This window comes from Clarias gariepinus, chromosome 16 (genome assembly GCF_024256425.1).
Source record: "Clarias gariepinus isolate MV-2021 ecotype Netherlands chromosome 16, CGAR_prim_01v2, whole genome shotgun sequence".
Classification (NCBI taxonomy): domain Eukaryota; kingdom Metazoa; phylum Chordata; class Actinopteri; order Siluriformes; family Clariidae; genus Clarias; species Clarias gariepinus.
This window is the reverse complement of record NC_071115.1, coordinates 1,286,228-1,308,472: the sequence shown is the minus strand read 5'-3', so window position 1 is coordinate 1,308,472 and position 22,245 is coordinate 1,286,228. Positions and strand designations below refer to the sequence as shown.

The 22,245-nt window shown below is 39.5% G+C and overlaps 1 protein-coding gene across 1 annotated transcript; it reads right to left on the bottom strand.

Annotated features, from left to right (window-relative positions):
• Window positions 1-4,476: 4,476 nt before the first annotated feature.
• Window positions 4,477-20,705, bottom strand: ppp1caa (protein phosphatase 1, catalytic subunit, alpha isozyme a). Its single transcript, XM_053514737.1, has 7 exons — window positions 20,215-20,705; window positions 10,114-10,245; window positions 8,502-8,732; window positions 7,496-7,600; window positions 6,335-6,558; window positions 6,074-6,208; window positions 4,477-5,409 (listed from the first exon to the last, which is right to left on the bottom strand). The coding sequence occupies exons 1-7, from the start codon at window positions 20,267-20,269 to the stop codon at window positions 5,296-5,298; spliced, it is 996 nt and encodes a 331-aa protein (XP_053370712.1). The 5' UTR covers window positions 20,270-20,705; the 3' UTR covers window positions 4,477-5,295.
• Window positions 20,706-22,245: the final 1,540 nt, after the last annotated feature.

Below are 22,245 nucleotides of genomic sequence, written 5' to 3'. Positions count from 1 at the left end.
GTAGGGTGGAAGGCAGTTCAGCTATAATAGTTGATGTTAATTGATGTTAATATGGAGTCCAGGTAGTTATTGAAAACTCAGGTAGACTTGTAGGAAGTTCCAGTCATGAACTATCGAACTGTCAAGTCCCCAGAGAAACAGCTGCCAACACCAGTCGAGGTCAGAATTGTCTTCTAGGTAGAGAGAATCATCCCCAGACACAAGACGCATCCCAAAGAGACACACGGGGCATCCATGTGACGAGATCTTCAGCCAGAAGCGGGGCACCAGGATGGGTCAGACAGGTCCGGAGAACAGAGGAAGTCTGGATCACTGGCAGCTCAGGAACGACATGTGTAGCTCGACAGAGAGAGAGAGAGAAGGAGAGAGAGGGGGAGACAGGGAAGAAAAAGAGCAGGACAAAGAGAAGAAGAAGAGAGATAACAGTTAGGTCTGGTCACAGTCATATAATGTATAATGTATATTAACTGTAGAGACTTCGGCAGGACTAACTATGACATCATAACTAAAAGGGAGAGCCAGAAGGAAACACAAACATGAGGGGGAACTGAGATGTAAAGCAACCAATCATCTCACCGTCAGCAAACCTGAGTGATCAATGAGAGTGGGGAGGACAGCATCTAAACATACCAGTTCACCATAATACTCTACGTCCATGAGTCCCCCAGATCTGCTCCTTTACCTAAGGCTAATCTATTTATAAAAATGCTTGATTAAATAAATAGGTTTTTAGCCTGGACTTAAACACTGAGACTGTGTCTGAGTCCCGAACACTATTTGGAAGACTGTTCCATAACTTTGGGGCTTTGTAAGAAAAAGCTCCGCCCCCAGCTGTAGTTTTCATAATACGCGGTACTGACAAGCAGCCTGCATCCTTTGATCGAAGTAGGCGTGGCGGATCGTAAGACAATAGCAGTTCGCTCAGGTACTGCGGCGCGAGACCATTTAATGCTTTATATGTCAAGAGTAGTATTTTAAAATCAATGCGAAATTTCACAGGGAGCCAATGGAGTGAAGATAAGATAGGGGTGATGTGCTCGTATCTTCTGGTTCTAGTGAGGACTCTCGCTGCTGCATTCTGGACTAGCTGAAGCTTGTTTATGCATTTAGTTGAACAACCAGACAGTAAGGCATTACAATAATCCAACCTAGAGGTGATAAAAGCGTGAACTAGTTTTTCTGCATTGTTTAGCGACAGTATATTTCTTATCTTGGCAATATTTCTGAGGTGAAAGAATGCTATCCTGGTAATATTATCTACATGAGCTTCAAATGAAAGGCTTGAATCTATAATCACACCAAGGTCTTTCACTGTTGCACTTGATGAAACAGAAAGGCCATCTAAAGTTACGGTGTGATCTAAAATCTTACTTCTAGCTGTATGCGGTCCTATGACTAGAACTTCTGTCTTATCTGGATTAAGCAGAAGGAAGTTAATTAGCATCCAATTTCTTATGTCCTGCACACATTGCTCAACTTTAGTAAGCTGTTTTTTCTCATCAGGTTTTGCTGAGACATATAACTGTGTATCGTCAGCATAACAATGAAAACTAATACCATGCTTACGGATTATTTTGCCCAGAGGAAGCATGTAAAGGGAAAAAAGCAGTGGACCTAAAACTGAACCCTGCGGAATGCCAAACTCCACTAGAGAACATGCAGAATAATCACCATTTAAGTCTACATACTGATAACGATGGGTCAGATAGGATCTGAGCCAGGAGCGGGCTGAAACCTTAATTCCTACTACATTTTCTAATCTGTGAAGAAGAATAGCGTGATCAATGGTGTCAAAAGTTGCACTGAGGTCAAGTAATACAAGCATAGTTACACAACCCTGATCAGAAGCCAATAGAAGGTCATTTACTACTTTAACGAGTGCTGTCTCTGTACTGTGATGAGGCCTAAATCCTGACTGATACAGTTCGTTTATGCCATTTCTTTGTAGATATGAGCATAGCTGCTCCGCTACTATCTTTTCCAGAATCTTGGACATAAAGGGGGGGTTTGATATTGGCCTGTAACTGGACAGCTGACCGGGGTCGAGGTCAGGTTTCTTAATTATTGGTTTAATAACTGCTAATTTAAAAGATTTTGGTACTATCTGTTTAAAAAAATGTGTCAGTACAGGATCTAATATACAGGTTGTTGAATTTGCAAAAGAGATGAAATTAGTTCATTCTCTTCAAGGGGAGTAAAGTACCTAAAAGTATTATAGGTTCCGATCTGACATGGCTTGTTTAACATCTGCATTAATTACATTGTCCAGTTTCAAAGCCTTAACTTAAGCCTAATATTTACAATTTTATTATTAAAAAAGTTCATGAAGTCCTCACTATTGCATGTAGACAATGTTGTTGTGGAGATTTCTGCAGTGGTCTTATTTCTGGTTAATTTGGCTACAGCATTAAATAAGAATCTAGGATTATTTTTGTTAGTTTCTATAAGAGTGGAGAGATATGTTGATCTAGCTACACTAAGAGCTTTTCTATAGTTCAGGATGCTCTCCTTCCATGCTATTTGAAATACTAACAATTTAGTTTGATGCCATTTACGTTCTAATTTCCGAGCGCTCTGTTTTAAAGTGCGCGTGTGATCGTTATACCAGGGACCAAGTTTCTTATCTTTAATAATTTTTCTTTTAACTGGAGCTACATTATCTAAGGTATAGCGAAATGTCGACTCTAAATATTCAGTCGCCTGATCAAGTTCTGTGGGGTCAGACGGTGATCTAATCGAAGTTGGGAACTCTGTTTGGTAGTTGATATGAATGTACGTTTCATACGGTAGCGCGGCTAAAATGAATATTAAAATCTCCAGCAATTAACACTTTGTCTACAGAAACGACTAGGTTTGAGAGGAAATCTGCAAATTCACTAAGAAACTCAGAGTACGGCCCTGGAGGTCTGTAAATGACAATTAGCGGGATCGACTGAGCTAATTTAATATCTGTAGCTACACTTATGTTACTATAGAGAATTTCAAATGAATTAAATTTGTGTCCGTGTTTTTGTACAATAGTCAAATTATCATTGTGAATAACTGCGACGCCTCCTCCTCTACCAGTTAACCGAGGCTGGTGTATGTAGCTGTATCCAGGAGGACTAGCTTCATTTAGAGCTACATACTCGTCCTGTTTAATCCAGGTTTCTGTTAAACAAAGTATATCAAACTCCTGATCCGTGATAATTTCATTAACTATAACTGCTTTAGATGCGAGAGATCTAATATTTAACAGTCCTAGCTTCAGATCAGAGGTGCCGGCTGCGCATTCAGTGTGATCTGAGTTTGTGGTCTTTATGTTAAGTTACTAAAACAGACTTTCTGGGTCTTTCTACATTTTTGTTTAGCTCGGGGAACAGACACAGTCTCAATACAGTGAACCCTGAGTGCCGACTTTATGCAGCTAGCAGACGGTTGGTTTAGCCTGTCTGTCTGCTCCCTGGCCTTCTGAGACTATGAGCTATACTACAGAAAATGAGAGCAGCACCTTCCCGAGTGGGATGGACACCGTCCCGCCCTAACAGGCCAGTTTTGCCCTCAAAGGTCTTTCAATTACCTATAAAGCCCACATTGTCTTCGTAGCACCACCTGGACATCCAGCGGTTCAGTGACCATAACCTGCTGTAAGCTATGTCGCCACATCTCATTTATTGAACTGCTCATTTAAAGTTTACACTCTACGCGCCTTTAAACCCCGTTAGTGTGATTTTGTAAAATAACAAGAATTATCTCAGGTGTTTTGCCTTATAGATTTTACTTAATGCATAAACATTTCGCAGTGTGTGCGTTAGCCACTGAACATCCTCTGTTCCTCATGCTCCTGCTAGATATAAATTTAATCCACCAAAATGAAGTTCAGCGTCTAAGTTTTCATTTCTGTCCAAAATTAGTTACAAAGCTAATGATAATTAAAGGTCCCATATTTTAATCCCATCCCGTATTTTAACACAGGTCTCTGAACCAACTGAACCAAAACCCAATGCTTATTTTCTTGATGAATCCTTTCAATAAAGCCATTTTTACACCCATGTCCTTATTTAAACCTATTTATAAAACTTATTTAAACTGTTAATTTGTTAGTTTGATGTGTTTTAGATTTTAGAATGGATTAATGCAAAATGTCAGGCACATTTCAACTAAGATTGTAAACTATTTCCGGTTTATTAGAGATAGAGGGACACTGAGCCGTTTGGGATCCAAACAAGAGTCGACTCACATGAAGTGATTCATTTAAAAGACTCGGAATGTCATTTCAGTCATTCGGGGAGGTTTTGTAAATGAAAGCACTACACTAAAGCGGACAGCAGGGGGCGGTGGTGTGCTCTGTACAGTCACCTCCTCAAGAGGAGAAACTACATTTATAAAATTTAATACACTTTAACATTAATTAACTAAAACTAATTTGAGATTATCCTCCACCTGATTCATGTTTCTGTTGCTCTGCCTGAACAGGTGATCACACACACACACAGGTGTTTTTTAAATAAACAGTTCTCTTTATTGATAATTGATTCTCAAAAAAGAGACTACAAAAAAACAAAGAACACAAAATAAGTGTGAAAATAAGCATTCGAAGCTTTTCTTCGTGATTCTACAAATAAACAAATAAAGGAAGGGGGGAATAGAAAGAAAGAAAAGTAAATTAAAACACAAAAAAAGGTATCATGATTGTTTCTCAAACGTGTCTAAATTCTAAATGGAAATTCTGCACCTGTGACGAGTTCTGTCCCGCTCACGCTGCACGTCGGCATCGCCGGCTCCCTGTGCGTCATAATATTAATCATCAGCTATTCTCCCAGAGTAGGGGGCTCTGCATGTGTATGTGTGTGTGTGTGTGTGTATTACAGTTCATAATCAGACTGGCTCTGAAACAGGAAGTGCAGCGACAGCAGCGATGTGATCAGCGTTGGAGAAAAAAGAAAAAAAAAAAAAAAAACCAAGCAAACAAACAGTACGAGGCCAGGGCCTGGAAAAGTCTCTCTGAGGAGAAGGAAGGAATAAAACCTCACGCTTACTCACAAACACTCGCACTGCGTCAAAGAGAGACAGGAAGAGAGAGAGAGAGAGAGAGAGAGAGAGAGAGAGAGAGGAAGGAGGAGAACCCTGGGTACTCTGTATGTGTTTGGTGAGACAGAGTGAGAGAGAGACACAAAGAGAGAGAGAGAGAGAGAGAGAGAAAGAGAAGAAGGAAGCAGCAGGGAGGTAGGTAGAGAGACAGGTTGGACTTTATTGAGGTTGGGGGGTAAATAAAGGGAAGGGGGGAGGAAGGGGGAGGTCCCAGCATAGCGAGTGCTATTTCTTGGCTTTCCCGCCCTTGGCTGAGTTGCGAGGCGGAGTGACCGGACGCCCCGAGCCTACGCCTCCGCCGCCGTACGAGTACAGCTTCTTATCGGCTGGCTTCAGGATCTGAGAGAGAGAGACAGGTGAATAATGCTAATCAGAGAAAGACACACATAAATCCTAACTCGTCTCCCTCACCACCATGCACACAAACACACGTTACAACACATTCTACACGTCTCTCTCTCTCAATGTGTACATCTGATCCCTCCTTCTCTCCGCCTCCTTCTCTCATCTCATTCCATTCCTCTATACCTGGGTGTGCATCTCTACCTGTCTCTCTCGATCTTATTTCATTCCTCTATCCCTCTCTCTCACCTGTCTGTGCATCTCCCTCTCATAATCTGTCTACCTCTCTCTTTGCTCATCTATTTTTCTGTAAGCCGGTCTCTCTCTCTCTCACCTTCTACAGTCCTTCACCACTTCTCTTTGCCTGCCCATCCCTCTTTCATGCTCTCGTTTTGTCTGTGCATCTCTCTACCCATCTCTCTCTATTAGTCTATTTTCCTCAGTACTGTCTCTCTCTTCTTGCCCTATTTTTGTCCGACCCTCTTGTCTGTGTCTCCCCCCCCACCTGTCTCTCTCTCTCCCTCTGTTTGGACTAAACTGAATTATATTCCATAATGTGAGTTACGGCCGTTTGATCTGACTCTGACTGGTTTCTAAAGTAAAGAGTATCTTCAGTTGTGTGTGTGCGTGTGTGTGTGTGTGTGTGTGTGTCGTTCCTCACCTGGAAGGAGCACATGAGTGTCTCGTCGACACTCATCATGGCCCCGGCGTTGTCGAACTCCCCGCAGTAGTTTGGAGCGGAGAAGAGCGTGACCAGCTGCCTCTTGGCGAAGAACTCGTACCCGTCCTCCACCACCTGCAGCGTGCACACCAACAAGGAGTGTGGGGGGGGGGGACAAAAAAACACGAGCGTCAGACTCACGGGGCACGGAGGAGAGAGAGAGAGAGAGAGACATAAATAAGCACGTCGTCAAGCGCCCACCTGATGCGCCCTGCATATGAGGTCCATGTCGTGTTTGTGCAGGAATTTGGCCACCACGTCTGCGCCGAAGGTAAAGGAGACGCCGCGGTCGTTCTCTCCCCATCCCAGCACGTCCTTGTCCGGGTCGGCCCACAGAAGGTCGCACAGCAGGCCCTGATCCGGCACGTCTGTGGGGCGCATCACACGCCGGATCTGCTCCATGGACTGCAGGTCGGGAGAGAGGCCTGAGGGGGGACATGGGACACGTCTCAAACACACACGGCATACAAAATACAGCTAGACTACATAAGAATAAAACATCTATCATCATATACATGTGATCAAAACTTTGTACACCCCTTCTAACTCCATGGTCATTCTTAATATTTATTTCTTATACACTGTAAAACAATACTAAAGTCGTTTATCCAAAATACACAATAATCTCCTTTGAACAGTTGATATTGAGATGTATATCTGCTACTTCTGCTCTGTTAAGCTTCATAACGGCTTTAATCTGAGGTGCTGGTTGTTAATTGGTGGGTTTTACAAGCGCACCCGACACAATACTGTTCTTGTAAGAACTGATCCAGAACAGCTGAGCTTCAGGTCTTATAGAGAGAGGAGGAAGCAGCAGGGTTCATAAACAATAACCGATTTCTTGTTGTACTTAATTGGTAATACTTAAATGTACATAATGCCATATGTGGTGTTTGGGAGAAAACCAGTTTTGTTCTAGAATGTACAAAATAAATCCAAATGTTTTGGACTGATACTGTGTGCCAAAAATAAAAAATAAAATCCAAACTCAGCAGCTGATCTAAAAACTTGTTTTTGTTAATCAGGACGACTCGGTGCCACTCTGACCAATCAGCAGTCTGCACTATTTTTAGCTCCGCCCCTGCGCCCCTGGCTCAGTGCACACAGTACCTGAGTGAAAGCTGAGTCACGCTCGATGAGGATTATGGGTAATTTGCCGAGTTCTGTATTTATGATGTTCTTTAATAAAGACTGAGGAATGAGACGTGATGAGAGCGAGGAAACAAATCTGTTCCTGATCCTGAGGAGACTCAACACGGAGGCGTAGCAAAGGCGCTAAAATAAGCAGAGCGATTCCTGACGAGACGAGAGAGAGAGTGTGTGTGTGTGTGTGTGTGTGCGTGAGAGAGAGATCGCACTCACCTCCATGGCAACAGAAGATCTTCTCGTCAACGATGGCGGCCACGGGTAAGCAGTTAAAGCAGTCTGTGAAGGTCTTCCACAGTTTGATGTTATACCGTCTCTTACCTGAGGAGGAAAAACACACACACACACACACACAGTGATTAGTAAATAAACTGTCCTTTTCCTCACTGCTTCGTTAATACTAATTATATTCTGGAATAATGAAGGTAATTAATAGTGCATTCAGGAGAAACCCTTAACCCCACGGCCGACTGACTAAAACGTGAATAAAAACAATAAAAATGTTGTTTATATTTTATCTAATACTCTTCACCTGTGTGTGATTTAATTAAAAAGTAATGGCATCGAGGAGAAGAAAGAAGAGATGTTCGTTTAAAAAAAAATAAAATAAAATAAGAGCAACAACAAAAAAAAGCATGAAAAGACAAAAAAAGGAACGAATAAAGGAAATGACTATATGTGATACAAAATGGAATATAGGATGGAAAAAAAACAAGGAAAAAATGGGATACAGAAAAGAACATGAAAAACAAAAATGGGTATAAACATTTCAGGAAAAAAAATGCATTCAAAACTAGAAAAAAAAGAAAGAAAAAACTGTCAATACTTTATCTAATAAACTGTGGTAAAAGGTAAAGTAAAGAAAAACAAAAGAATCAACCAAGGTCGAAGAGAAAGGACATAAACGACGAGAGAAAAAGCACCAAAGAAAGGAAGGAAGCAAAGGGAAAAAATTGAGGACAAAACTGAAAGAGAAAAAAAATTAACTAAAAAAGAATACAGAAAGAAAAAAGAAAATTTCAATTAAGCAAATAGAATAAAACAAGAGAAACAAAGGACAGTATAAAAAATAAAATTAAAATAAAAAAGAAGCACTTAAAAAAAAGATGAGAAAGAAAGATCAAAAGATTTCATCTTTATTTGAAGTTGTGTAGAGACCGTGAGCAGTGGGTTGGATTTGATTATTTTGATAACATTGAGTGCGTGTGTGCGCGTCTCTTACACTCGTCGTAGAAGCCGTAGATGCGGTTGATGGAGGCGCACTCGTGGTTGCCCCTCAGCAGGAAGAAGTTCTCGGGGTACTTGACCTTGTAGGCCAGCAGGAGGCAAATGGTCTCCAGAGACTGCTTCCCTCGGTCCACGTAGTCGCCCAGGAACAGGTAGTTACTCTCAGGGGGGAAACCGCCGTACTCGAAGAGCCGCAGCAGGTCGTAGTACTGACCGTGAACGTCACCTGAACGAACACACACAGCTTCAGAACATGGACTTTACCGATAAAAGGTCAAACATGACCACAGTAACACGTCGCATCGTCCTGACTCGTCACTGTGCTTAAAATAATGCCTGATATTTAAACAGCTTCTTATACAACAAATCACTCCGTCTTTTATCCTAGTCTGAGAATATGACGGACAGGACTGGGTGGTGGGCGGAGCTTAATTGGTACACTATAGGGCTTAGCTGTTTGTCCTGTGCCCTACTTATTATTATATAAGTTGGTATCATTAGTTGTGTAACAGACCAAAGTTGATTTGTATGGTTCAATGCACATGTGAACCCACCACACTATTAAACTGTACGTGAAAAACTGCCTCCCTATGGTGTTGTATTTTTGCCTCTTGCATACATCAAAAACTTTTTTTTTTTCCCACCAAATATTTCCTCAACTGAAGACGACAATTTCTAAAAAAAAAAAAAAAAACCTGCCCAATCTGACGACCCTGTTCACTCCGGTACACACAGCATGACAACACAGCCAATCACAGATGGGAACAAGATAAGCTCTGATTGGCTGTTGGAAATAGAATGGAATTGAAACACCCAGCCAGATTTAGCCCTTTTTGTATTCATGTTTGCGAAAAGCAAATTGCATTTCTTCTCTTTTTAACATGGACACGCTTTATTTATTATTTTTTATGAATAGGTGTATAAAATTTTTACAACTGAATATTAAATTAGATTAGTCTTTTTTTTTTTGCAGATGTAAAAAAAAATAAAATAAATAAAAAATCTGATCTGTGTTTAAAAGGTAATCGGATCTGAGAGGTTCTGTGATCTGTTGCGCGTCTGGTTACCATAGAAACGTCCGGCTGCACCTGTAAAACATCACCATAAACGCCTAACTCGAATTACTCTTGAACCCAGACTGGAACGATGTGGGTGTAATTACTGCGAGCTGGACGTGAGATCGAGCGCCACGGAGACCGGAGCGTCGCCTCGAGCTTTAGTTACAGCTGAAGGAGGAGGAGAGAGAGAGAGAGAGAAAGTAAAGCAACACAGCGCTGTTTAACAAACAGATTCCTGATCCGTGGCGTAATAAGAGACGTCTCTGACAAACACACAGGCTCCGAGATCACACAGCTGTGTTTTTCCATCACGGGGGCTAAAAGCCGGCGCGGCGTTATCCGCGTCCAGATCTGTCGAGTGTTTATATCCAGGCAGCGCCGTTACTAACGCCACAGAGAGCACGGCCTGAGCTGCGCCCGCCCCCAAACCCCTCACCCCCACCCAGCAGAGATCGTTTAGGGCTTTATTACTGTCCGAGTAATCTGCTAATCAGGGTGTGCTGTGAGAGGCGCCGCGTGTTTACTCGAGTCGCTCGACCTTTCACTCACCGCAAATCTTTAGCGGCGCCTCCAGCTCCAGCAGGATGGGCTGGCTGAGGAAGATCTCACGGGATTTGAGGCAGAGGCCGCGGATCTCGTTCTCCGTCAGCTGCACGTTCTTGCCGGGCCGAGAACCTTTAACTGTAGAGAGAGAGAGAGAGAGAGAGAGAGAGAGAGAGAGAGAGAGAGAGAGAGTACATTTATATTTATAAAATGAGAACCTGAACAACAAACTCCCACTAGAGGGCACTACAAGGTCCTGACTGATGTAACCTATTGAACCCATCAATCATTACACCTAGTACTATAGGTCTAATATGTTACTGTTTCCATGGAAACTACTCATTCAACAGATTTGTCAACGAATTTAACACATGCGGTTTTTGATATTCTGACGTTTTCTTTCAACACTTACTGAAGGAGTCTCCAGTGCCAGAGATAATGCTAACATTTCCTGACATCTTTAAGACAGAACAGTGTACACTGGCATTTCTCACAGTTTTATTTTCTTTTTTGAAATAACCATTAACATAATCTGGATTTATTTAATAAATAATACGTTGTAGTTGTTGGCAAGAGGAACGAAAATAATTCTAATTCGAGTCTTTTATTCGATATTTTGGAAATTAAAGATTTATTTGGAATAAGGGTTAAGAAAATATTTTATTTTGGGACTACATCCTCATTCTTGTGTATAAAACATATATATTAAATAAAAGTGAGATAGACCAAAACATAAACAAGGCTTTCAAGTAACGTTCCACAAGTGGAGGGAAGAACAGACTCAAACACCTGCATCTTTTCAGATTCAATTCAATTTTATTTGTATAGCGCTTTTAGCAATTTTCATTGCCGCAGATCAAACACCACTGCATGTTAAATTACTAAAAAAAAAAAACTAAACGAGGAGACAACGGAATAACGATCCTACAGGCGCCTCAAACTCCACACTGGACCAACACAAGCTGAACGTTTTGTTCCTCACGATCCTGAACATTGGTGACAATCAGCGGATAAAACTCACAGAACCAGAAGGACGTGTGAAATCCCTAAAAAAAAAAAAAAAAAAAAAGATTCACAGCTGGCGACAAAAAGCTGTGATTGTCCTCAAGAGTTACTAACAACTGATAACACAGGGTGTGCAAACTTTTGCTGAAAGACCTTAAAAAGTGTATTTTAAATGAGAAATGATTTGATGAAGAAATATATTACATGTAACCAACATTTTGTCCAGGGGTGCAAAAACATCAAAAACATGATCCGCGGGGGGGATCAAAATTTATGTTATCATGACAAGACGTCATGTCTCTCTGACGCGCGCGTACGTCCTCGAGTCTCTGCACGGGCCTCAAAGTTTAAACGCGTCTGAAATGTGCGCAAACGCGTCGCCTCTTGCTGCTCCGACCGCAACAAAGAGCCGGAAGAGTCGCTGAGAAATCTGCAGAGCGACCGGGGCGAGGATTCCCGTCAGCTACGTGATGCTGCGTTGGGTTCAACTCCCTTTAACCTACATGACTTTACTGGGACACGTCAAAGGTCACATCTGTCTCGTGTTCTCGACCTGAAACTCGTCTCACAAAAAGATAAAACAAACGTTTAAACAAGAATGTACTGGAAGTCTTACTTTAACGTGATGATAGTTTGTTAGAGCGCTGACTCTGGAGCAACGTGAGCACAAATATTAATCAGGAACAGAGCGTTATATTTACGACACGACGCCATTACGCTGAAGTGTAGTTTAATAAAAAAAGCATTCTTTTTAAAAACAACACTGCTGTATGTATCTTTAATAAAATATGAGGTCTGATCTGAATATTTCTACACACGCGCGCGCTTCTTCCTGATCACACGCAACTGAGCTCTTTACACAAATCAATAATGCACAACGGTGTGATTAAACAAGGACGAGTGATTAAAGGAGTCCTGCGTTTACTTTGCAAAACCACACACACAAACACACACACCAGATGTGCAGGCAGGAAATTTGTCCAAACAGAGCGTCAGTCTGAACACTGCACAGATCTCGAGCCCGGCATTCGAAGTGGCTTTTCAGACCAAAGTCGAGCGGTAAAACACACAGCGTCTGATGCATTCGCAAGAAAAACACCAGAACCCCAAAATAGAACTGTGTGTGTGTGTGTAGGTCAGCTACAGGTTAACACAGCCAGCTGCCTACTCCACTCATCCTCCTGTGATGTACACACAGCGCTGCGTTGAGTCAGAGTCGAGCGCTTCGGGGTTTTAAACGCACAATCCTTCATGAGGCGAGAACAGGAGTTGGAACGTGACTCACAGAGTCCCGCGCTGTTACACAAGACACGGCTCAGGGGAAGCTAGAACACAGAACCCCACATGAACTGAAGAACCGGGTACAGATCTCACACACAGCATTCTTAACTAAATATAGTGGTTTATTCCTCTTACACTACAGCAACAAACTGACTGACATGACAAGTTTTATGTATTTAAAAATAATAGTTTCATTGTTACAGTTAACACCGTTTCCTCAACCCCCCCCCCCCTTATTTTAAATTGAATAAAAAAACAAACGGATACCAACAAACATGTTACTGGAGCTGTAATGAGTAACTGACTGTCAACTAAAATCAATAAATTACCTATGAATAATAATAAAAAAAAAATCCTCATTTAGGAATATGCACGTATATCCTTTTTAAAAATTATTTTTAAATGGTTAATTATTTTATTTATCAACGTTTGCATTTGAGGTGGCAAAATGTTGCAGTTTTTCTATAATCTAAACTATTCATACATTAGCAGACAACAGCAATTGTTTTCCAAGTTTGTTTAAAAGTGAAACACGACTCAAATTTTTTAAACATTTTGCTGCTTATAGAATCGAGTGTTTTTCAGTGATTCCTGCAAAACGATCACAACAAAAAAAAAATCCTCAAAATTATGGAAGCATGCGGCTCTTCTAGGAACGCTGGGAACCTTTTGCGTGACTGATTCAATCCCTCGTTCCGTTCTTAGATCCCCATAAACAGCTTGAGGTGAGTCAGAAATCAAATGAGCAGACGCTCACCACCACTTCCTGTTGGTCGCTTCGTTCGTCTCCTCACTGCTAATCTCAGCGTCAGGGTTTTAAGCGTGGCTGTTAATCCGGGTTACACCTGAGCGCAATACCTTCGGCTTTAAACACCAATCCCCGCCCACAGAACAAACCCCGCCCCTTTCCTCCCTTTATATCACCCCCCCCCCCCCCACAAGCACATTCCTGGGCCCTTAAATAATATAAATTATAAATAAATAAATAAATAAAGGTATTTATTTTCAAAAAAATTGTGTGTGTGGTTTTAAAGCTTATTCGAGAAATAAAATTTAAAAAATTTAAAAAAATGAAAAATAAATTATGATAGACTCTGGGTACATGTCTGTTATTTTTATTATTTTAGACACATTTCAGACCGGCGGTAAAAGATTTAAATCTTAGATATTAACTTTTTTTATTACTATTTTAACTTTCTAATAAAGATATACATACACACAAAATGTATACACACACCAGGAAAATAAAAGTGGTATATGATGCATAATATATTAAATAATATTAACAGCATGTTATAATACATACCAGCAATGAATTTATAATTAAAATATTTATACATGTTTTTCTTCTTCTGACGTGTTTAAATTTTTTCAGCTGACCGTGTGTGCATGCACATGGTGGGAAAATTATTATTATTTTTAAAATCATGTTATCCAACAATTAAAATAATTGAAAACCTAAAGCATAGGGCTCCTAAATAAATTTATAAATAAAATTAAATTTATTAACGAGCGGGATTTGAACACAAACATCTTGGAATTTATAAACAGATCCATTTAAAGCAATAATATTTACATTTTAACAAATGTACTTTTCCCCCCCTTCTTTCTACCACATCATGTATTAAAGTTTAAAGTTTTGTTCACTTTGTTTTTTTAAACTCTCTAAATGACTCTTACCAAATATTTGCGCGGTCAACAGTCAGGGTTTAAACCCCACTTTAAAACAAACAAACACACACACACACACTTTGGGTTCCTCAGTCACACCTGATCAGATTTCAGATCTTTCAATGAACCTCAAGCCATTCGTGTGTGTGTGTGTGTGTGTGTGTGTGTGTGTGTGTGTGTGTGTGAGAAAGAGAGACGGAGATGAGGAAGCAGCCGCTCACTGAAGGGGAAATAAAGGGTCAGATTACATAAGGGGATATAAATACTGCTGTTATCGGACTTGTTTATTTTCTGCCCTGCTGGCACAAACTGTGCTTAAAGTACTGCAATAAACAGCAAGACTACACACACACAACCCTTGCAGGGGCAAAGACCGTTACTCTGCTTTAGATTTTCTATCCTCATAGCGGTTTATATTTTCTCCCAAAGCTCTGCCTTTATTCTGATCCTCAAACTTCTGAGGTTCAGCCTCATTATGTCTGAAATTTTACACAAAATTATTTTAAAGCTCGGTTCTGATATGAAAGCCGACTAAAAATAAGATGGACGCACGCCTCTAGCACATTTACCGTTACGCATCAGGCTAAAGAGGAACCTCGTCTCATCTGGTTTAAACAGAAATCCCAGTGATAATGCAGGAATAATCATCACATGCCCACACGGGAAACTAATCCCAACCAAATAGGGCTTTAGACATCACACTTGTTTGTGAAATGTTAAATATATCTTTAAAAATGGACCAAATCTTGTCCTGGTCAGGATTTTTATTGCGTCCCAGCAGCTCCAAACAAGGACTTTTTTTTTATAAAGCTAGATTTATATTAGTGATTAATTTGCTTCTCCTTTATTTATTTATTTTTTAATACTTTGGACATTTTGTAAGAATTTGGCATTAGAACCATAAAACTGAATCAATTGTGTGATCTGCTGTGAAGTTGATCTGAGTCTCTAAATACGTGGATCCGTATTCAATCTAGTTTTAAACTTTATTCAAATGTTAAATTGTCTATAATTGACAAATCCCAATAAAATATAGCACGGCTGTGGAGAAAATACAAACCGCTTCCATATTCCAGAACATTCTCGCATCACTATTAGTTTTTTTTCTACAGTTTACAGACTGTTGGCACAATACCGCCACCTACAGGATAGGAGTGTGGAGCAGAATATTGGGGAGATAACCAGATCATCGCCACATGCTTCACGACATTTTAGTGTTCAGATTAGTGACGGGTCGTTCTTGAACCATTCGCTCAGTTCAAACGGATCTTAAATGTGAAGAATGAGTCGTCTCGGGGGAATGATCCGATCGGCCCCCATGTGGGATAACAAAGGTAACATTTTAATCACATTTTGCTAAAATAAACGAAATGACTGGAAAAAAGATTTGTTCATTTTGCTGAACAAGACTCAAAGATGAGAGTCGGTAAAATGATCCGAACTTCCCATCACTGGTTTATATACTTCTGGTTGTTGTAATACTTGTTAAACCTGTAACAGATTTACCTATTTACCGAATCACAAGTCTGAGAGAGATGATGCACAGCTCTAATTAACATGATCATTAAAAATACAACTCATTACAGCTACACAGTTGAACATACAGCGACTTTTACTGTGTGCCACCTTGTTCTGATACAATCACACGAGGCCACAACCTCCTTAATTTACACATCGCTTCATTCCAGAAACCTGACAAGCATGAAGAATGAGTTAAAACACACCCACACCGCCGCGCCCTTTCTCTCTCCCTCATTACATAACTTTTTTCAGCACTTGTTTTACCTCTCTATCATATTCCCCCCTCCCGAATTATATTTCACTGCTTTATTATTTAAACAAACACGACACGGTTACCACAGAACTCAGCACAGGTGTGTGCGTGTGTGTGTGTACAGATCACACCAAACTTGCCGTGTAACGCTTATTACTGCCCGCCATAAACATGGAGACTAATCCCTGAGAGAGAGACATACAGCATTGACCTTATGTGATGAGACATTTATCATAAAGGTAAAAAAAAAAGAAAAAAAAAAAAGGAAGTTGTCCGGTGAGATTAAACCTCATGGTAAAGTCTCACTCATGTTGTACCGTCTCTCAGGTGAATTCCTTCTCTAAAGGGTGGAGCGACACCATGGTGTAATAACCGTATCATAAAATTAATTATGTCACAATACACTAGACTGATGTTATCGAGATAACGTTTATTTCATCATGTTTTTCAGCCACCGCCGTAAACTTTGAAAGGTTAAACTTTAGCAGAAATGCACGATTAAAAAAACAAACAAAAAAAAAACATTGCAAGTATTTAATAACCAATAAATATTGTGATCTAAACTGTTATGCGTAACTAGTAAACATCTTTAATACCTTTTAAGAAATACTGGTTTACGGTCGTGCGAGTATTCCCTCACTGACTAATCTTTATTAAACATCATGAGTCATTAGCGATATGCTTTCTACAGAAAAAAAATATTGTACTGTACACTGTCTGCAAACCACAATATACACAACAGATCACAAACACACACACACACCTTGTGTACATGAAAGAATCATGTTCCTCTCAGAGTCCACAATAAACAACACTGGCAATAAGCCACGCCTACATGAGCATTACAATTATGAGGCAAAACACAAAAAAAACGTACATTGTAACAAAATCAGAACGTTTAACATTGAATTGGGACACGTGATGCGATCAATCAATACAATACACTCGCTGACACTGATTTATTAAAAAAATTAATAAATGACTTAATCTGATTATCTGACTGCAGACAATGAGTTGACATCTGAGATAGAGTGTGTATACGTGTGTTAATCTGCACACTACACACTCTCTACGCGAAAGAAATGCTAAAAAAAACTGCCGCTAAGAGCAAACAATCAAAATTAAAAACACCCATTTTGTCTGTGTTAGCTGCACACATACATCATAAAAAAGAGAGATAAATAAACAAAAAGCCTGAAAATAAACTCTAAAGACACAAAACATAGGATAATAAAAGTATCTAAATACTGTGTTATTTTAGCTTCGCAAACACACACCTTGTAAACACAAAGAAATCCGTTTGTTTGATGATTCGCGCATCACTAACATGGTAAATCTAATCTGGATAACAAGCCCCGCCCACCAGCATTTATTTACACATTGAAATATGATCTGTATCCCAATGGATATTTTATATGCATAACCACGCCCACTAGGATTTGTTAAATTAAGGAGTGTCATGAATAACCATAGAAAGAAATGTTTTGGATAAACAAATAAAAAAAAAAAAGCTCAGAAAAAGAGAAGAAGGACTGAGAAGTCACAGGGTTTCAGCAAATTAAGATTAAGAAGCGTTTTAAATCGGACGTATTTCTGTATCTCTGAATTTCCCAGCACGTCTTTTACGCAGACTCTAGTTTCCATCCCGCACTAACACGCCTTATTTCATTATTTAAAAAACAAAGGAAACAAGAAGGTTCAGCATATACCAAAACACTATTTTGTTCAATACTAACAATCGGATGACTACACGCACACAGCCCTATTCGGACGGGATTATAAACAGTTAAACACCGCTCTGAGGTTGCTTCCTGTTTTACAGGAGCGCCTTAGTGATATTATTTCCGTCTTCCTCAACAGAAAACGACAGACCTGCAATTTCTCTCCAATCTCGCTGCTCGTCTGATCATTTCCGAGCGGCTGCGCCACATCATGTTGGAGGGAAAGAACAGAAAAAGATGTCCGACACGTCCAATCGCCGCATTTAGCAGTGCAGCAGGAGCTCAGTGTGTGTGTTTTTTAGACTCCACTAGACACTCTACCAGGGAAAGTTTTCAGAGAGGAAATAAAAATAGCTGTACGTAGAAAGATTTACTCTACACACAGCATGAGATCAGACTTTTCTATACATGTGCACGTTTCATCACTAACACCTTATTAAATATTTAACAACACACATGATGCAAACATCTGGATTTGTAGAAAATAAGAGCAACTGGAAAGGTTTTTAAGTGTTTGAGAGATTAAAACGTCTGAAGAGACGCATCGCAGACGTCCTGCTGATAAACTGATACAGTCCAAATAAGGCTCAGGGATAAAACTAGGGTTATGTAATTTGATATAAATAAAAAAAAAGAACAAAAAACAAAAACATTACGATCATTTTGGCACATATCACGATTTGAACTGTGATGTGTATCTATTAATCACACCATTTTGTCTTCATCTCGGCTTTGGACAAAAGTTCCCTTAAAAGAGGATGTTTACTAATACTTGTATAAAAATTGCCTAAATAACTGATAAACTCCATGTATGTATTTCGACCACAAAAGGCAACTAAATAATTTAACGAGTCCATATTTACATTTTTGTGCCTTTTTTTTTTTTTTTTTACATTTGCGCAGCATGTAGATGAAACCATCTGTATGTGTGAAAATCCTGGGTGTGTGATCCGGCTGTCTCTCACACCAGGCGCGACTGATTTGTGCCGTGCCCAGAACCATCACTTTATATCTTTTTTTTTTTTGTTCTCTGGTTTCGGGTACATGTGCGTATTTACACTCTCTCATACAGCAGGTGGCAGTGTGCAAATACTTGGTTTGTAAGCCACCATAAACCACAAGAATACAAAAGAATTATGCGGTTGACGTTTGCACTACGTCTAATAGTACTGATATTTTGGTAGAAGTGTTAACAAAACGCTCTCGCGTGTCTTCCTAATACTGCTCCTGTTTTCAGGTAGTATTTTAAAACAGATTCCGATCGGAGCTCGTGAATGTCGTATCACTAGTAAAAAAAAATTAAATAAATTTTAAATCTTGAGAACAGATCCGACCGCGTTCTGACTGATCAAAGTGAACCAGAGGTTGGGGGTCGAGTATAAAGTAAATCCTGTGGCTCTGATGTGAAATAAACTACAATTTTAAATGTACATGAGGAAAGAATAAAATTCAACACGAGTGCTGATCAATCAATCACAAGTATCTAAATTAGGATACGAACATCACAAAAGTTTGAATCGTTTATAATATATATCTGAATAAATGAGATAACAAGTAAGTTTAATAGTTAAATATCAAAGGTTAAATTGTAATTGCAATGTGTCAGAAGATCTGTGATTTTTTTTAGGGATCAAATCCCCTAGTCTTATTCAATGTGATTCACATTTTGACCAAAACTATATTTAATAAGCTTTTTTTTTCCTCAAAAGGGGAACATTATTTATAATCTTTACGACAAATTGACATCCTTGGACTTGGTTATTGTTTAATATTTACACATTTTGAAAAATCTGCACGTGATTCATAAAAATCTTAACCCTGAATTTGTTAATATTTTAAGCTACGATAAACCTGGAGCGTTCAATTGAATGTGTTCTTGCATGTTTACGAAAGTGATTTAACCGCAAATCATTTCCAACTCAATATAATTTACATTTAATTCCTGTTTTTGATAATATTTTATTAACAATCAGCTATTATTATTATATAAAAATATATAATATTAAAGCAAATAATTAGGCATCTTTCCAAGGGTGAAAAAAATCTCCTAATTACAGTGCAAGTGTAATCTCTTGAAAAATAATAATAAAGAGGATTTCACTTTAAAATAATTTTATTTCTCCAGTTCTCTTGTTGGCAAATTAAACGCCTTTGCAAGGCATGTTAAAAAATAATAATAATTTGGCTTTCTGCAACTTTAAGCAAGCAAGAAATAAATGCAAAAAATGTGCGAAAGAAATCATTAATACTTAAACGACTTAAGATAAAATAAAATGGACTTTTTGTGGAGTGTGTAAGCTGAACTGAGCACTAGCGCGCGTTTTACATCAGCACATTCATCACAACGCTGTCCATCAGCTCCTCTTACCATTTATAATAAATAACTATTACATTTCATGAATAATTCCACGCGATAAAATTAAATCGTATGTAAAATAAATCATTTCATTTTAGTCAGGAGGGAAAAAACCTCATCATCAGCCCCGAGCAGACACGGGGTACACTAATACCATTGCTTTGAAGCAAAAAAAAAATGCAAATTAAAGGTATTTTATCGCTACAGAAAACATGACAAATTACTTTAAGTGACTCTAAAAATGTAAAATGTGTAAATTTCCATTAAAATCAGGCAGAGAACTGCTCGAATCCGCTCACCTTCCAGGAGCCGCTGTATTATGGAGTCGATGTTTAATTTGTCCGGTTCCGCCATTTTACTTTTATATTCTCTCGGTTTATTCAAGCTCGTCAGGTATTTCAGTCACAAATAATCGCCGGAATCGAAAAAATCAATAAGAATAAGGCCCCACAGAAAAACGGGCAAATCTTAAAAAAAAAAAAAAACAAGAAAACACAAAGAAAAGAAAGACACCGTTATTGAAATCTCGCCATTTTTGGTTAGCTGCTAGCTTAGCTTTCCTTGGCTAGCTGCTTTACACTTAGCTTAGCTACGCCGCGTTAGCTTATTAATTACCCGTATTAAAAATCCTAAACCAAAAAAAAGGTTTCTACAATACAAAAATACTAGATCTAGCTCCTGTTTTTCACTTCTGTTCTCCTGAGCTGATCTTTTTCTCTCTAACAGCCCCTCTCTCTCTCTCTCTCTCTCTCTCGCGCGCGCTCGCTATCTGTCTCTCCCCTCAGTCCTCCGCCAGCACTCAAAAAAAAAAAGAGGACCGTGCGGCTAAAAGAAGGCGGGAACACTGCGCGTGCGTGTAACTCTACCCGAAAGCGGATTGGTCCATGGTTCGGGTTTAAACCCGGAATCTCTGAGCTCATTGGTCGCTTCCTGTGTCAATATCCCTTGGTTCAACGCAACGCCCCGGTTGTAAAAGCGTGACGTCAATGCCTTGACTGAAATAGTGCAAAATGAATCTTCTAAACGATTCTGATTCATTTGGTTGTTTACCTCAATGCCTTGCAAAGAGTCGACTCTTTGACTCACTGAGTCGTAAAGTTTCAAATGGTTATTTTTCTCGAAATGTTTATCAAAAAACGTTAACCAAAACAAAAAATATATATTTTAAATAAGTCCATAAGCCGAAGAAAGCATCATCTGAATTACTTTACATTTTACCCCAAGTATTTTTTTTTTTACTTTTATTTTTATTTTTTTACAAGCATTATGGTGTCCACTGGACCCTCTTTACATGCTTTAAACTGGCAGACGGGTTGGAATCTGCTGCCATTAGGATGTCCTGAGAGTCTCGTGTCCCGGGGCCCTCAGGGGCCCTCAGACGAGATCTTGCTGCATAGCTCATACACACTTGCACATAGGCACACGAAACTCGGTACACATTTATTGAGCCGAACAACTTTCACACTTCATGTCCTGGGCTCAACCCAGCAGGAAGTCAGTTATTTTGGGTTGTTTGCCAAAACGCATTCGATGGATTTTGATATATTCCTCCTAGGGAAGTTATACGATCATCATCAAACTGTGATCAATGTGATCTCAAGACATTGAGGATTTTTTATATCTCAAATGGGTCAGCCGTGACAATGCATTAAACTTAAGCTGAAAAGTTTTGGAGAACTTTCTGTGTGTGACATTATATTGAGTGACGTTATATTGAGTGACGTTATATTGAGTGACATTATATGCAGTGACGCATCCAGTAACATCACATTAAGTAACGTCATAGTGTGATGCTTTTTTCCAGCATCTGCGGTCTATTCTTTGCACACGCACATCACAAATGTTAACACTCACGGACACATGCACGCACAAACACACTGACATCACACACATACACACGCACACACACTCACACACACAGTTGACATGACAAATATTTAGGGCCAAAGCTGACATCAGCCCTATTACGTCATATTGTGTGAAGTGTGCAGGTTGTGTCGTACACCCGGGCAGCGATGGAGTTTTGGAAGTCTTAACGCTCTCAAAAGACAAACAGGTTGTTTGCAGGGTGCTTGGGCCCGCTCATTGTTGCATGCGACTATATTTGTAATTATTAACCTTATAAAGGTTGAGACATTGGATAAAAGCAACGATTTGTGTTTTTATGTTTAATTGGATGTAAAATCTGGCTAACCTGAACTATATCGAATGCAATCCAATGCAAACAAGCCCTGTAAGCACAAAGGATGTTTTCTGCGTTTATTGAGGAAACAGCTAGTCTGGGGTTTTTGTGATTAGTTTCCTGGATGGACAAAGTCCAGCACCACTGA